General features: G+C 39.1%; 2 protein-coding genes across 2 annotated transcripts in view; one reads left to right on the forward strand and one right to left on the reverse strand.

Annotated features, from left to right (window-relative positions):
- Positions 1-3,349: 3,349 nt before the first annotated feature.
- Positions 3,350-4,630, forward strand: cdkn1ca (cyclin dependent kinase inhibitor 1Ca). The gene is made up of 2 exons (XM_061046199.1): positions 3,350-3,899; positions 4,023-4,630. The coding sequence occupies exons 1-2, from the start codon at positions 3,482-3,484 to the stop codon at positions 4,121-4,123; spliced, it is 519 nt and encodes a 172-aa protein (XP_060902182.1). The 5' UTR covers positions 3,350-3,481; the 3' UTR covers positions 4,124-4,630.
- Positions 4,631-7,610: 2,980 nt separating this feature from the next.
- The window catches only part of kcnq1.1 (potassium voltage-gated channel, KQT-like subfamily, member 1.1), a 59,050-nt gene continuing 48,614 nt past the window's right edge, over positions 7,611-18,046 (reverse strand). Inside the window, exons 13-18 of the mRNA XM_061063511.1 lie at positions 16,226-16,361; positions 13,531-13,606; positions 12,575-12,669; positions 12,424-12,470; positions 12,252-12,313; positions 7,611-11,435 (exon numbers count right to left, since the gene is read on the reverse strand). Of these exons, the coding sequence (XP_060919494.1) occupies positions 11,262-11,435; positions 12,252-12,313; positions 12,424-12,470; positions 12,575-12,669; positions 13,531-13,606; positions 16,226-16,361 (590 nt within the window). The 3' untranslated portion in view covers positions 7,611-11,261. The remainder of the gene's footprint in view (positions 11,436-12,251; positions 12,314-12,423; positions 12,471-12,574; positions 12,670-13,530; positions 13,607-16,225; positions 16,362-18,046) is intronic.

Below are 18,046 nucleotides of genomic sequence, written 5' to 3' on the forward strand. Positions count from 1 at the left end.
CACATTCTCCTGCTGCCTGGTGGTGACACACTTATAGTTCAAAAACATCATTCTTACAGTCAACTTTTCCATTCATCTCTGAATGTATTCCTTACATTTAATGACAGCAAAAGAGCTAACCAGGGCCAACATTTAAATTAAATTCAAGAGAATAGATCCAGTGTAGTCTTTCTTGTTTGGTTCTTGATTATAACTCTGCTACTGTGACAGCTTTGCAATATTTAATATGAGGTGAATGGAGAGAAATCTGTTGAATATATCAAAATCATTGCCCATTGAATAACGGATAAGTATACTTCTTGGTAGTAAAATGTTGGTTTAAGTGTCCTCTCGTAATTCTGCTGCTCAGTTTCTCAACTCAGCCATTATTACAGCATTGAGAATACAAAGAGAATCAGTAGTTTATGAGGGTTGTAACAAGCGTGGGACCGAAAAAATGAAATCGAAAAAAAGGGCACCAGTGCAAAGAAAGTCCTGATGCATTAATAGGAGAGAAGTTCTAAACCCTTTACTAGCATGTAGGGACGTCTATACAGCACTGAGTCCCATTTTCTCCTCTGGAAGGACGCCCTAGATGGCACTTAATCACAATATGTTGCACATCGTACCACTAGAGAGCACTTTATCATGTTTTATCTACAATATACAGTAGAGGCATCCAGGAGGGAACAAGGAGGAGGGTTTTATTTTCAAAATCTAGAATTGCCACTTTTTGCATTTCTCATATAAAGGCCCTCTGGATTTGTGAATCCAGTCAGTGGTAAAAGAAGAAAAGGGGGCTTGAAGGTCAGCGCAATCGATCAGGTGATGAAAGTGAACGGCCACATAGGTGCCATCAGGCAGAGGCCCGGAACCGCCCTGCTCAGTGACCAGCAAATCACACGGGGGTTTTATTGGCCGCCATGAATGTGTTTAACTGAACGAGTGAGAAAGAGGCATTTGTTATGTTTTGCAGTGAAGGTTTATCATATTGGTTTAATGAATTAAAAATGGTAACATAATTAACATTCAGCAGCTGACTTGAATCAGGCAAGAGGAAAAACTGGAACATTTCTACGACTCTAACCTGCAGGGAAAACTCTTTAAATAAAGCAATTAAAGCTGTGAAAGCACTTTTTAATTACTGCAGCCTTGACCTATATGTGACCTTGAACTACATTGTATATCCTCATTTGAACTTATTTTCATTTTGGATCCTACACTTAGTTGATGTCACACGTTGGCATGAAGACTTGGCCTGCAGGCAGCGATAGCTATGATGGCCACTCATCACAAACCCCCATGGCAAACACAAACAAACAAACAAACAAACAAACAAACAAACAAACAAACAAACAACCAATCAGAAATGAAACAACAGCAGCAATTTGGATTTTGGAATTACAGTTTGCAGACACTTACCTAGTTGAGATGCGTCTCATACAGAGGCTCTTGTTCTCTCCCACTGCATGAGATAGATTTGCCTATAATCTTAAAGGAGACTTTTCAATCCTGCCAGCTACACACAACGGTGTGTTATTTAACAGTGAAACACTTTTTTATATATATGTATATATATATATATATATATATATATATATATATAAAGATACATACATACAGTGACATAATGAGAGAGAAGGCTGTTAAAATGTGGTATCACCAGCCTGGTCTGTGCATCCCATGCTTTGAGTAACGAATCAGCCATTTTCAATACTTAATAAATCTCTTTCCACAAAACTCTGTCATTTAGGACAGTAAACCGATATCTGACGGAGGAATCTTTCACTGATGCCAGAAAAGAAGACAATCGCCAGTTAGATCAGACCTGATTTGCTCTTTCATCCTAGCATGACGTTTGGTTTCCCCCCCCTCACACTCCCATATCGGCCTCTCAGGTCTTCTGACCAAAATCTATTGCCAGTTCCCCATTGCCGTTTTTAATCACTGATCATTTGTCATGTGTACTGTCCTTTTATTTCCTCGTCACATTTGCTTTTTATGCACCACTGTACTTGTGTTTCTGCCTCCGCTGTGCTTTTTATAGTTCTCTGCCATTTCCTTTTGTTTCATTATGTACTTGGTTTAATGTGAAGCACTTTGTGATGAGTGACTGTGAAAGGTGAGATACAAGTAAACTTTACTTACTTACTTTCTGTATTCTTTCCAACAGATGGGAAACAATAACCTTATTAAAGCTCCTGTGGGGAACTTTTAGGTTTGAGTTGATTTTTTGAAACCCCCTACGTCTTTGCTGATTTGTCCTGTGCACAGATAAGTTTTGTTTTTTTAAGATTTTTATTTTTGGGCATTTTGTGCTTTTATTGGAGAGAGAGGACAGTGGTTAGAGTCGGAAATCAGGGAAAAAGAGAGTAGGGAATGACATGCGCAAAGGAGCCACAGGTCAGATTCGAACCCGGGCCACCACTGCGCCACCAGCTCCCCGGATAAGTTTTGTTTTTTAACAAACAATCTCAAAAAGCTTTCTTTTAACAGCCACCACCAAGGGACCGTGTCATCCCTCAACCACCGCTGTCCTCATTCATGCAAGACCTGCTCCGACCTCCACCTCAGCGGCAAGAAATTGAGGACAACAGGAACGCGAGGAATACAAAGGAGAAATCCTTTGAGTTTTATAAAAAAAAAAAGCCTGCATATTATCCCATGCTCTTTTGTAAAGCGCCTTGAGATAAAACTTGAAATGAATTGGTGATTTTAACAGTCAAATATATCACTCATTGTGAATATTTTTATTGAGCATGTTTTTTTAAAAAGGCTGTTTGTTTGTAAAAGTGCTGTTTATCATCTAATTTGACAACTCCCTGGTGGCAGAGGTTACAGGCATTAATAATAACTATTTAGAAATATTCTGTCTTTTTACCGATGTTATCTTCTAACATCTTCTTTTGTAGATCATAAAGAGGCATCCGGATTAGTTTTAGTCTGTTTCATTTCCAGCAAATAACTTCTCACAGGAGCTTTAAATTTGTTCGGAAAAGAAAAAACAAATAATGTTATCGTAAAACATCATACGGGTGGGTTTACATAAAAATTCAGCATGGGTTTTCTTTGGGTTTGACATGGACTGAACCCCCAGAGTAAGAAAAAAACTATAGTTGGGGTAAATGGTACCTTCGGTGTGTGTTTGAAACGCAGAGGGCTGTGATCACGTTAAATTGGGTGTGATTTGGGAATGAGAAAGAGCTGCTCCTCACAGTAACTCCAATGAGTCTTTTATTCTCAGTGGTCTTCTTCACAATGAATGGGTTTCGCCCCCTCCTGTGGTCCATCAATTCAGAGAGCTGCAGCCAATCAGCAGCCTCTGCTCATTGTGTACAAACAGAGCATCGTGCGCGCTGCTGCCTTTAAATCCCAGTGCAGCTTTCTGAAGACCACAACACAACACAACACAACACAGGGAGAGACCAGCTATACAGCTTCCCTTTAAACTACACCAGGACTTTTTCTCCCCTACCAAAACTTCACCTCAACATCCTTCAAGATGAACCACAAAGAGTCCGTGTGCAGAAACCTGTTTGGCTCAGTGGATCACGAGCAGCTGCGCCGGGATTTGAAGCAGAGGCTGAAGGAGATCGCGGAGCAGGACAGCCGCCGATGGAACTTCAACTTCCATACTGACACGCCGCTGTGTGGCAGGTTTCAGTGGGAGGAAATCCCCACAGACTGCGCTGCTGCTGTGTATCAGGAGTCTGTAGAGCCGAAGGAGGAAGCTGCCTGTTCCCTAAAAACCGAGGAGGATGACAGGTTGAGCGCCAGCGAGGAGAGCGCAAAGACGGACCAGGAGAACTGCTCCAGCATCTCCAACACGCGCAAGTGTCCCGCTGAAGTGACGCCTGTCCGGAGGAAGAGGACTCACGCAAAGTCTGCACCCAAACCCAGAAACAACGCGAGAATTACAGGTGAGAAACAAATTAAGAGGTTCATAATCCCTATGCTAATTAACCGTGTGGCATATTGAATAACTCTTATTTCATTAGCCTACAATAAGTGAGTTAACATCTTTCTTTGTGCTTTCTTGGCAGATTTCTTCGCAAAGAGAAGGAGGTCCACAGACACAAAGAGCATCGTGAATCCTTTCCACACAAGTTCCAGTGAAGCAGCTCTGTGCAAAACAATAAGATGAGCCTGCTCATAAAACGAACTGTTTGTGTTTCTACACAATATTTTCATGGACTGAGCCTAAGACTATTCTACTATTCACTGCACCAAATTATTTGTAATCTTATTTTATTCGATTTTATCTTTTCTTATGTCATTTTATTTTATTTCATTACCTTTTCATTTTGAATGAATTGTGGTAAAATGATATTTATTTTATTTATGAACTTTTATTTAATTTCTCTGCATTTGCTCATGGATGAAGTCACAAATAAGCTTTTAAATTGTGTCGTTCTTCATCTCCATCAGTGTTATAATTTTTGTTTCTGTATGTTTCTTTGCCTTTTTTTTCCAATTTTGTTGGTGAATGCCTGTATGCTGCGTCTGTTGATTATGAAAAGCACTATTTTGTCCTCGTCGTGTCTGCCTGAATTTAATATGATGCAGGTCAACGACTTTGTAAATGCCTAAATATTGCAATCTCAATAAACTATTTTTCTTGATTATAACTGTCCTTCTGAATCAGTGTTTTGTTTTTCTGACTACTTGGCATCAGATACACAACATGTTCATTTGATTAAACTAGCTTTTACCACACACCAGACTAGTTTGTTAAGTACATTCGTAGCATCTATATTTTTTATCTAACTATGCTATGGCACAGTAATCCACATCCCCTCTTCATCTAATGCCTCATAACCCTAAGATTCAGGATCATCTTGTCTAAAGCTTAGAGTAAATTGGGCCCTGCAGCACATACTGGAGACAGTTCAGGATGCAAAACACTTACACACAAATGATGTTTATGTGCATCAGCACGTCTCTTCTGCAGTTTGCCTGAAGCAATGATCCCTGCAGTGAAAAGTCTAAACTGAAGAAAGACTTCTATTCCCACTCTGTCACTTTTGCCTGAACTCTGTTAGTGTTATTAAAATGTTTGAAGTTTTAACTGCAGTGGGAAGAACTAAAAGTACAAAAAAAACCTGTCCTTATTGAAAAGGGGCAAACACTTAATTTAACCTCTGCAGTGATAACACACTGGCATATAAATGGACGCTGTAGATATTTAATTGTAATATTTCTAAACAGAACATTCAATTATTTGTTTTTTGTTCAGTCTTCCTGCAGTTATGAGAAAGCAAATCTTTGGTTTTATGCTGAATTTGTGCTAGTCACAAATGAGTTAACTCTTCTTAATCATCCCTCTAAAATTGTAGATAAAAGTCAATTCAAGTAAAGCCATATAAAGAAAAGAACCCCATTTTTAGGGTTATTGCATTTTCTCTGCTGTTTTACAAGATGTTCCATAATCATCATCATCATCATAAGGACTGCACTGTCAGGCTTAAAATTACATCCGTTGATATGAAGTGCCAAATTAGCCCATTAGAGAGGCCAAATCCCTCTGAAAGCCTGTTCACCCCCACAGTGTTGGAGTTTGAGCGCTAAAGGATTTCTAGGGGCCATCTGGATGCAGAGCAGGACAATGGCCACAAAGCAGAGTGTGCCATCTATTTCACCTGCAAATCAGCCTCCTCGACCCCCCCCCCCCCCCAGGTCTTTCCCCGACTTCTCTCTTTTCACTCCGTTCCTTTTCATAGTCAAAGCAGCTATTATCATTGACATGTGCCCGAACTAATCCTACTAATGTTTATTCTCCCTTTGGCTCGTGTTTACTTGTGTGAGAGAAAAAGAAAGCTTGTTCAAACATGAACATCATATTTACATTTTTAAACGCCTCATTATTACCAAGGACAACAGACGTTAAGTGTGTTATTTTTTCATTAACGGATCAAATGATCGTACATTCTGTTTTAATGGATTTGTGTCTAATTAACAGTCAAGAAAATCAATAATCAAACACTCCCATGGGTCCCGACAGTCTCATGGGTTCCCAAATTACCACTCCCTCTACCTTATTAAATAACTTTTATCATCTACACTACAAGCTACTCAGCACACCAGCAATAAAAGAGATAAACAGCAATGAGTGAGTGTAGCAATTTAAAGTGTTGTAACTTTATGAACCAAAAATACCTTCATGTATGAACTCAAATCAGTGCTGTAAATTTGAATACCCACAAACCGAAAATGTCAAAATTATCAACATCAGAAAACTAAATGAGAAAACAAAGTCAGACTTAAGGATTTGCAATTTCTAAAAAACAATTTTCTTAAACTATATTTAAGATACATAAGTGTATAAAGATAAAATAAAATATGAAAAGTGATCCAATAACTGTTGTTGAGCCTTTCTACCTTAGTACATGCACCCATGATGATTCTGTGAATAGCAAGTAGCCTGTAAGGTACCAGATATACTGGGCGAGCAAAGGGGGACTGTGAACACAGGGCCCTTAAGTGAAAAGGTCCTGCAATATAGCAGCGCTTTAGTTTAGGGAAGTTAGCTACATTGTTAACTAAAAATGAAAGAATACAGTGTCAATCAATTTTTCAAAAAACCTAAGATGACAAAGTCAGATGCCTTGTTGTTGTCCACAAACTAAACATACTAAGTTTTCTTAAAGAGGAGTAAAGAAACATAAAAATACTCACATTTATAATGCTGAAATCAGATAATTTGACCCCCCGCCCTCCAAAGATATACTATTTTTCCAAAAATGACAGTGATTGATTAAATTTTTGTCAATTAATCATTTAACATATCCCCTGCTGTCTCATCCCCAAATGTCCTGTCTCTCTTCAACTGTCCTATCAACAAAGGCAAAAACAAAAGGATGCAGGATTACCAAAAAAGTCGGTGGAGGGCGGGGCCAGTAGAGAAACCTATGTACAGGGTCCAGAAATCTGTGCCATAGCCTGTATTCAAATTTAAATTTAGTTGTTTCTTGGATTGCTCCACTGCATTGTTTGAGTGTTTATGACTGTTATACTCATTACACTCTTCCTCTTTAAATATCCCAACACTAATCAAACCTCCACCCCCTCCCTGTAATGACTCCCTACATTCGCCCACCTCCTCCTGGTCATCACAAAGGCCATCCACCCTTAGCACACTTTAGGAGGGTGGGGCTCATTGTTGTGGAAACCAGAGGCAGATGGTCACTTGGGCCTTTCTCCACATGGCCACTTGTGTGAAGGAATGCCCGGACACCCCATTGATGGCCAGCAGGCCAAAGGTCACCATCTGCTGCCCAAAGGTCACCTGGGTAAAGATTGAGTTTTAGTCATGCTTTTGGCCATCTCCATAAGTCAGTGTGGACACAACATAGCAACACCCACACGTAGAACGCAGTTTGTGAAGGAACAAATTTGAATTACCTCACCGAAAAAACCTAAACCGAAAAATAGATCACCCGTTGTGTTGATGACTGAGGAGGAACACAGTTCACTGTTTAAAGTAAAATCAAAACTTTTTGCTTTCCTTCAAACTGCCACCGGCAAAAGAAAAAAAAAAAAACCTCACTGAAAGCAAAGTATTCAGCTCATTTGTTTTAGTCAGAGATTCCCCCCTTTAGGCGCCAGACACAATACAAACAAAGACACTTGGAGACAATTACCAAAATATTTTATTGCTAGAAGAATTTTCCTAACATTTACAAAAAAGTGAAGTCGAATAAAAACAGTTTTTTTCCCCTATCAAACTGAGAATTTTCAAGTAAAGTAAGGCCTCACCTCTACATGGAAGTAAAACAATGTGATATAAAACTCAACATATTGAATCAAAGTACATGATAAGAGCAAGGCAAATGACTTCAAACTGATTATACTTCTAGTACAACACTTATAAGGCACTTGTAGATTATAAAACATGTGCTGTAATGGGCGGCAGCTATTTCTTGGGCATTCATGTGAAATAGTAGTTTCAATGACCTTTTTTTATCAAGGCAATGAACTAACGATACGCCAGTAAATGCTTTCAAGATAGTTTTCCATTCAAGGTAATAGAAAAATATCCTGATACTGAAACATCCGCATTGAAAAGGTTGTATTTCGTAGAAATTGTACATATGCCTATTCTATGACGAGATAATTCACGTTAATATCCCAGCATTCAGAAAAGCAATAAAGTAAGAAAAAAGGCAATTTGTTAGACTGCTCCTTCACAACAGGGTCCTAAGACGCTGACTAGACTCTTCTCCTATGTCGCCCCCCGGTGGTGGAACGAACTACCAAACTCCATTCGATCGGCAGAGTCCCTCTGCACCTTTAAGAAAAAGCTAAAGACCCAGCTCTTTCATGAATACCTACTAACTTAATGATGATGATGGTCTCAATATTATTGATGATGATGATGACGATGGTTTTGTTGATAATAGCGACTTTTAAGATGGTTTCTATACTGATTAGAGCTCTCAAGAACTGCCGTAAATGTTGTACTTAGCCTCTGTGCAATGCCTGTCAGCATCTGGTGTACTTACTCTCTGATGTACGCTGCTTTGGATAAAAGTGATAAGTGTTTGCTAAGTGAATTGTAGAATTGTAAAAGAGAAGTTATAGGTTTGCTTCCTATCTAGGGATACAATATTCACTATCTTCCAACCATGTTTTCTTAACCTCGAGTTCCACTTTCATTTGTTTGGCTGAATCTTGATTCCTCCCTAGAGCCTGAGCCCTTAAGGACTTAATTGATGCCATCTGGAGAGTGACTGAGTGCATGAGGCTGCAAGGGGTTTGAGTAGGAATGGGCCAGCAGCACTTTGCGACTTCCCTGTAACCCTGACAGCACTACGACATGTTGCTCACTAAAGCGTCATGACAACTTTTTAAATTAGTTGTTTTACTTAACTCACAGCCAAGGCGCTTAAGGAAAAGACTGCCTGGCTTTCAGCATAGTTCTGAATTAGCTGTAGTTCCCAAAATACTTTTTTGTAGACCTGTAAAAAGAGTAACATAAACTGCAGTCTACTAGAACAACAGGCATGAATTAGCTTCTCAGAATCTTGAGATAAAAACAGATGTACCATGGCAAAATTTCCTAAGTGAATTAAGGCTGCAAACCTCCTTTTTAGAACCGTCAACTTTGGTTGCACCTTCCATGCTTTCTTATCTTTCTCTCCTTTTTATTTATTTCCGTTTTATGGTGTTTGTTTACCCCTCCATGCTTGCACATTTCTGCTGGGAATCCTGTGTTTGAACTCACAATACTATAAACTATAGGTAATTCCCTCACGCTCAGTCCGCAGATATGCCCACTTATGGAAAAGGGGCATAAAGGGCTCAAAAAGCCTGCGAGAGATCCCTCAAGCCATTGACAATTTGACAGTGGGACAGCCCTAGGCCTTCACAGACTTAGTGGGGATGCGTATCAAAGTCAGTCACATCACTTTCAGAGTAGATGTCCAGTAGATGTTACACATTGGCACAAGTCTCTCAGACCAAAACAATCTAACCTCCTTGATTCCTCAGCCCACTGCTTCCTCTGCTCCCCAACCCTTACTTAATGTCCCGAGCATTTTTTTTTTTTTAGGACTGATCTCCATTCAGATATGCAGCAGTAGATTTTTAATTCTTATTCTTTTTAAGCATTTCAGACAAAATAAGGTTTGGAAAGTCAGTTGGCTCTCTTTGAATTGTACTCTTTCAACAGTGCTTGGCCATTGTGCCACTACACACAGCATCCCTGAGTGAGTGAGAACATTTCAGCTTAAGGAAGTAGTGTCCTGTCGATGTGAACACCGAGCTGAGTACAACAAACCCAGAGGGAGTTTGACTTAAGTCTTTTTTTAATAGAAAGTCAATATTTAACAATAGGCTACGTTTAGTCAGGATATGTTTGTTGTCTGCTATATAAGTGTTTTAAATGTTGCATAATACACATTCAAAAGTGTAGAATTCACAGCCAAACACACTGGTAATTGAGATGTTTGTTTTGTCTGTCCACTTATTTATCAAGTCCATTCCACTAGAGTAAAAGCTGAAATAACTAAAAAACACAAAATCTGCGAAGCGTGTTTGTTAACTTGAGCAGGAGTTAAGATGTATCACTACACGACATACTGCAGCCACTGCGTCCTTTAGTTATATAAAAGATTACAGATTTCCTTTGAAATCATATTTTATAATTAACTGACAACAAATAGGCAAAACATTAATCAGCACCAGCTAATTAGTCACTTCACCAGCTTTCAGTGCAAACATTTTGGTTTACACCATGTTAACTGAAGTCGTTCCTTACCCGGTCTTTGAGTGACAGAGCGACAGCAAGAGCATTTTTGACTGTTTGTAGCTATTTGAGACGTCCACATGAAACTACTGAAAATATATTACTTCAACTTCCGTCAACTGTGAGCTTTAGTTGTTCATTGTAAACGATTCACTGGAACAATGTGAGTTGACGTTCTACCACTGTCCATTGGTTATCTAGAAATACAAATTACACAATGCAAAAGGCAAAAATCTGATCAATTAGGTTACATTTTGTTTAAGCTTAAGCTAAAGCTAACTATTGCATATCACATAGCTAGCTAGCTAGCTTTTGCTTAAATGGCTGTGTTGCTTTAGCTTTTTAGTTGTCCACATCTTTGTGTCAAGGTAATAAATGCAAAGCAGTTAGAGCTCATAAATCACAGAATAACAGTAAGCGTGGGGCTCAGCTCTATTAAGTAGTTTATTCAAATTTAGGAAATAAATGTAGGCTACATAAGTAAATAATGCGTAATATCAAAAGCTATTAAGCTAGGGGTGAGTTAAGGCTGTTAGAGTTTAGTGATGTTAAATTAGACAAGCATGAGTTATCATAATAAATTTAGCCACCATCTAAGAATTAACAATATGCAAGTTCTTTAAAATTTAACCAACACCTAAAGGCAGATAAGTCAATTTAGCTGCAGCTTTTGTTAAGCTAGCCGAAGTGTCTCACCAGCTAAAGTTTTTGCATGACTGTGCAGTCGAAAGGCAGTCAATGCTCAGAGATGGCCATAACATAGTTAGTGTAGTTACGCATTGGGTGTTAGCTATTTTTAGTGGTTAGTTAGTGTAAAACATATTTTTTACAGAAATTATACATTTCTTTGTCATTATAGGCTATGCACGATAGATAAGTATGGATTCTAGGTATTTAGGGAGGTATAGGTAGGTAGGATACTGCTTTAGACGTATGTTGCAGTTTGTTTTCAGCAGCTCTCATCCTTACTGTTGGCTATGCTGAAGTGAGGTAATGGGAAGGCCACTGTGCTGGCAGTGTGAGAAGAGATTGATGATTAAGATAGTTGGTCATAGCGTGGCAAGGCGTCCTGGCTGGGCGGGACATTTAAGGTCTGTCCAAGCTGAGGCTTCTGCCTGCCTCCACCTTCTCCGTCGCGGACGTCCCTTTGGTCCAGCAGTAAGGAGAGGGATCCTGCGATGCGGCTCATCGTCTGGTCCAAGTTTGCAATCTATGAAAGTTGAACCAAATATCCATAAATAAGAGCGAAAACATACTGGCACTCAATTAGATTCACCACTTATGATGCTTTTCACTCGTTCAAATTAAATGAAGTACTTCTGAGAGTCATATTGTGAGGTTGAAGAGAGGAGCACGAAACAATTATGTACTTAATGTAATATAATTAATTTTAGTTTGTCAAAGAGCATTATGATCACAACAATTGACTTCTGCCAAGTTGTGTTACTATCTGTACTGTGCATAAATTAATTAATATCAAGAATGTAAATTAGGAAATAACAAGCTTTAAGAGCGAAAATTGATCATCATACAAGTCCACATAATTATTTTTTTCACTTTAGTGAAAAACACTGAAGCCACCGCTCTCCTCCAGCGGCCCACCTCCAACCCCTCCAACAATTAAGGAGTTGTCAAATGGAACGCACCATAATTAAGCACCATTAGGCGCAAGCGTGGACTAAATTGTCCTCGGCTCGAGCTGCAATTGACTGTGGCCTGCATTGTTGTGTTAGCAGGCTAAAGTTAGTACACAGTTAGCTTCACATTTCATGTAAATTGACACAGAATGACCGTGATGAAAACCCGGCTCCGACAACAACACAGTCAGCCGGACTCGTGCTTGGTAGGCTGAGCTTAAATCGTGCTTCTCACCCAATGTCCAGTCATGACTCTGAGATATATTTACAGAGGATATACTTGATTTCTGCTTTATTTCTGTGTGAAATGTTACACATTCTTCCTTTAAGTTTATTTTGAAAAGTACATGGTTTATGTGTTGTTCTTTTGCAGGTGCATCAAATCCCACCTTGTCCTCTATCCTGTTCAGTCTGGAGCCGACGGAGTTGCCCTTGTCTTTGTCTCTGTCTTCTGTGAGACAGAAGTACAGCAAATAAAATAAAGGGTGGAGGATTAAAACTGTGGTTTAATACATATATATATATATATATACTGCAGTGTGCTGTGGAGTGATTGATTACCTGAACTCGTCTGGAACAAAGTTATCTTCCCTAAAGACTGGTCCAGTCTGAGAGAAACAAAGAAGTGAGAAAAATATACATTTAGCTGCAAACTCACTCACTCACTGTCTTTTCCTCTCGCCATGAAGCTCTTTCTTGTTATACAGTTTACCTCCTCTGCAGCTCCTTGATTCGCACCATGAGGCTGAGGTGACCCTGGGTGTACTGTTCAATCACATCTCGCACATCATACGGCTTGCGAGCTTGCTGAATGTAAAAGGAAAAAAAACAACATTTTTATCATATATTGCTTGTAGGACATACAACCGTTACTTATCTGTATTACACTGTTCAGCTTTACTTGGGAAAAGTGCTTTTACAGTGCACTTCATCTCTCTGGAGAAGGTAATGTTTTTGGTTTCATTGCTTCCAATTATCTCTGCTGCTGAGCTTGTTGTACGTTGACAACAAATATTTACTCTGTGCAAACGCTGCCTTTTATTTATTTAATTCCGTAACAATTTCATGTCAGCAGATGAGCTGAAACAGAACAAAGAGTTTAAAAAGGTTTAAGAAGACTACCTGCAATAAGGCAATAAATTAAAGCTGTCAGGGCATTACCTACTGGGTTTTGTTTGTTTATGCTGATGCTGAAATGCTCGGTTGGAAACTCTGCTGTTAAACTACTTTTTATCATTTAATTATGTCCCATTATTCAGTTCAAATCAAGGACCATGAAAACTGTATTGTTCCATGTAAATATGCAAGAATTATTCTGGACTTTATCTGCAGCCCCTGGCCGGGTCTGAAGCTGGTGGCCTTAAACGCATCTTAAATCCAAATACTGCACAATATTTAACTTAAGTAAAAGCAAAACACAAACAAAGGCAGCGATAGATCAGAGCAAAAAACCAGTAGCCACTTATGTATTTTCAGATCAAGGCTGGATATTTACACCCCAGATCTGCCATTGGAGGTAGTACCGGAGGTGTAATTAGGGGAAGAGGGTGGCAGGAGCTTTAAAATCACAGCAAAGTAACAGACGCATCAGCCAATTTTGAGTGCTTTTTATTTTTTTTATGACACTTCAAAAAAAAATACCATGCGCTCAATATGGGTCCTACTTACCTGAAACCTTCTCTTAGCCACTAGATAACGCATTTTCAGGATCACCTGGATGGCCTTTCGGTGTGACTCTGTCAATCTGCATGAAAGAGTTTCACATAAATGTGTTTGAGTGCCTTATGAAAATTCCTTGAGTGAATGTTATGAAACTATTTAAATTGAAGATTCATGCAAATGCGTCTCAAGAAAAGTGAAAATCAGAGACTCATGAGAAAACAGAAAGTAACCCCTGTGAAACTTTAACATCTGGGTTAATCTTTTGCTTAAGAGCCGTGTTTAATTTGTCTCTCATGAAACTGAAAATATGAAAAAGATGGTTGACATGGCCTTCGCACACATACACTATCAGTTTAAGGAAATTATTGTGTGCAGTACAGTTTTGTGATTACTTTTCAGTCTCCATCAAAAGTACCTCCCTTATGACTGCACTCCCTTTGAATGTGATCAAGGTGAGCTACAGGGAGAACAAAGGATAGATAAATTGTGTGGCCTGTGTTTTTTACCCTGACATTCATTAATATAAGAAAAGCCAGGAGCGATTGTGGTGCATTTAGCCTCCATTATTATGTTGCGGGAATTATTAAGGAGCTATTACTCATCAGGGTTCATTAGCATAGAAAAGCAGTGAATGAGTCTGCATGGGGGAGGGAATTGAGCTCTTTGTAAAACCAGTTGGGTGAAAGAGTACAGAAACAAGGTCAGCAGGTGTCTCATAATGGACTTTTTCACAGGCAAAGACGTGGCTCCATTTTTCAAATAAACCTTTCATAACATTTTGTCAAATTAGCAGAACATAATGAAACGTAAATACTCTGGTCTGTGAGCTTTTACTGGAATCCATTTTCCACTTCTAATGGTGGTGATAAAGCAGAGAAAGAGGAAGGAAGGCATGATTTCATTCAACTCTAATGACAGATATTGAAATATAGTTAAAGGGAAGCTTGGGGTTTTTCATCATTTTGCAAACATGGAACTATATAAACAGATATCTGCATGGAAACATAGAATCTATAAAGAGAGTTTGTGGGCTGAGTAATGATCACCCATGTTTGAGTTGGCTTCGGTTGCAGGTAGGAAAAATAATTTACCAAAATGCAACTCCAAAACCCAATGTCTACCTTTTACAATTTATTAAGATTTAATATGTTTTTTTGTTAAATATATATTTGCATGAATGTGCCAAAAAGAGATAAGCTGGGCATATTGTCACTCAAATACAACTACATTCTCACATTTCAAGTCACTAATTGGACTTTAAACAGTCCAGACGGGTCCAGACTTATTTTACCGGGTTGGCTGAACTTGGGCCCTTACTCCTGGAACCTACTAGCATCTGTGTGCGCCCCGTTAGACTCCGCCGCTCCGTCCGACGGTATGTTCCCTACCACACTCAAATCTATTTTTGAAGCTGAGAGGAGTTTTATTTGTAGAGAAAAATAAATAATTTTTAATGCATCATTGTATGAGACTAATATTTTTTTCAGAGCTTAAAAATTCTGCGTCATTTGGTAATATCAATTAAGTGAAAAACAACAAAGGTCTCTTAATTTCTATCTAGTATTTTCTATAGCTGCTGAGCTAACACAAAAAAAGACAATATTTATGTTTAACTAAAGCATTCTTCAATACATTGAAAAAAAAAACCTCCCTCACAATGAAAAACACATAGTTTGGCCTTGGCTCAAAGTCCACAACTTTTGCTGCTTTTGTTTCTCTCCCATGTGACTGCTTCTTGAGATAGAAAAAAAAAAACAACTCAAACAAAATAAAAAGTGTTTCAAGAAGTCTGGAAACGTTTACCCCCTGCCTGCCTAACTGCTACAATCCAGACTCTTTTAGTGTCACTCAAACAGCAATGTCTGCTGTCTTACTAAAGGTGTAATTTGTGTTTGTTTCTGACAAACGTTTGGCAGTTTTGTTAAAACTCTCAATTATCTTCAATTTCCCACAACATGCTCCACGGCGATGTCAATAATACAGAAAGCTGCAGAAACATGAAATCCACATCTAGAGTCTGTGCTGCATGTCAGATTTGAACAACAACCTAACTGAGCTTTCTCGACGACTGTTGACAAGATGAATAATTAAAAATTCAATCTGCAATTAAGCTTAAAAGCAAAGATCTTCCCCAGGAATCTAACAAGCTAGAAAGAACATTTTCCAAGCTTTTTAAACTCAGCGTTGACTCATCATGGATACAACAAGCGGTAGTATCTCATAATGGTTCAATTTAGCGTGGGATTTGATGTGGCATTTCTCTATGAGAACAGCTGGTTACGTATTTTGGAGTCAGCGGAGCACAGAGTGATCTTTGCCAACAATGCTGCAGCATGCAATTCCCACTCTGCATCATTACCCCACCGTTTAGAAAGGAAGTCCCACGGGTCAGAACTGTCGCTCCATTTGTTTCACTTACTGTGCACTTACATTACACAGCAGTTACTTAACACTCACATCCTCATACGAGTCTCAGTCTCTCGCTGTGCAAGTGCCAGTAACCACCAGTACTTTTCCCTAACAATGAAACAGTGCACAGCAGACACAGAGGAGCTCTGGGGTTTAAAATGTTGCAAAGGTTAATTACAAAAAGCCCACAAGATACATGCAAATGTTTGGTGATGGTCTCATTAGAATAAATTCATCCTGGAAACAGAATCAGTATGATGGCATTACACTGCAATGATTGTGTTGAACTCACTGTGACACAGAGGCAGCAGGAGCCAGTGCACCGAATCGCTCTGATTCCAGCTCCAGGTCGTCTGCAAAGCTGCTGTTCCTCTGGAGGGGACCGTGGGGAGGGACATCCAAAAACCCAGCGCCTGCTTTCACTGCGCCTTCACACACAGATGCAAACAACTGTAAACATTAGAGTTATCAGTAAATCTGTGCATCCAGGTCATAAGCTGATGCAACTGGTTAAAGATGCCAACGGTTGAGCATGAGCAATACAGAGAATATTGTATGTGAAAATACACTGACTGCGCACATTTTGCAAGCTGTAGCTAACATCCCACTTTCTGCCTCTTCATTTGCCTTTTATATCGATTTCTAATAGTCACAGGTCACACTGCTGTTGGGCTGCCTGTGAGCCTGCCTGTTTTAACTGTAACTGTATTGGGTGCTGTTGGGCCGCATGAAAATTGTGCCTACCTATATTTTCTGAGGCCATACCCAGTAATCAATTACTTCCTATGCCACTGACTGGAGGCCTATACCAATACCAATAACTCTACTATAGTCTTGGTGATTTACAATCCAGTTATTGTATTACTCTATTGCTGCATTAATGGTGTGCATCCTATAATGCCCAATGGAAAAACAATAGAATAAAGCAAAACAGCAGCTGTTGCATTAGGGTTGTAACGCTCAATTCACAGGCACAGGACATGGTTGAAATATATCAAAAAATACATTCTTAACCACGTTTTCCAAACAAGTTGCTCTAAATCTCGGGAGCAAGAGGAATGCTTCGTCATTGTGGAAGCGGCCCTTTTGAGATGGGTAAACTGGATGTAAGTTTACAGTCACATTCACCTGTTTAATACTGGGAAAAAATAAGTTAAGTTTCATTTGGACTCAGGTTATGCAGTAGTGACACTACAATGTGTCAGTAGTTGACAAAAAGACCTGAGAGGAATTTAACAATGGTTGTGCTGTTTTTTTTTTTTGTTCAGTATTTTTTTATTGAATTTTCAATTTAATACAACAACTTTTGTTTGTCGCATTTATTGGGAATGATAATGAATTCAAGCATAGAACAGCTGCATTACTAATAAGATTATAATTTGTAAGAATCCCCATTCATCTTCCCACACTACCCCCAGCCCGCCAAAAGCTACTCGTGTTTTTCTTACTGCTGTGCTGCCTTGTCATATTCTGTGGAGATCTATGCAAGTGGCAACATCCAGAATTATACTGAACCAGTGAGAAACCTTACTGTGGGTAAAGCACAAGTCTTTCTATTTAGGGGAAAAACTTTTGTTTAAATATAGGTCATAACGTTGGCAACATAAGCTGGGCTCAGTGCGGACTTAAAAACACAAGAAGAAGTCAGGTGTGGGTGTCAGTTTCATTTAAAATGAAACAATAAAGCAATAAACATACTTCTGAGTCACAGATACTTTTCCCACGTTTAGTCTGCAGCAAACTGACCGAGCTGTTGTGCAGTGTGGAAACCTGTTAACTACTTAAATCCACAGATGCAATGTTGTTTAAACTGCAGCAGTGAGAGACGTGTGATGCAAATGTTCTGTTATTTTTGATGTGCAAAACTTAAAACATGGTGTGAAATGCTGTAAATTGGACTTTGAATGAAATGATGGATGGATTTAATTGGTGCTGTCAATCAGGACGGATGTTACATGACACAAGAGCTGACAGATATTTCCCTAAAACAGAGAACTAGCCTTTAACCACTTGGTGGGTTTGTGTGATACTCCACCACACACAGAGATCAATTAATGTTGATCTCTGTATAGTGTGTATTCTATATATCTTACTCTTAGAGGGTTGGTGGGTA

Source organism: Labrus mixtus, chromosome 1 (assembly GCF_963584025.1).
Source record: "Labrus mixtus chromosome 1, fLabMix1.1, whole genome shotgun sequence".
Taxonomy (NCBI): domain Eukaryota; kingdom Metazoa; phylum Chordata; class Actinopteri; order Labriformes; family Labridae; genus Labrus; species Labrus mixtus.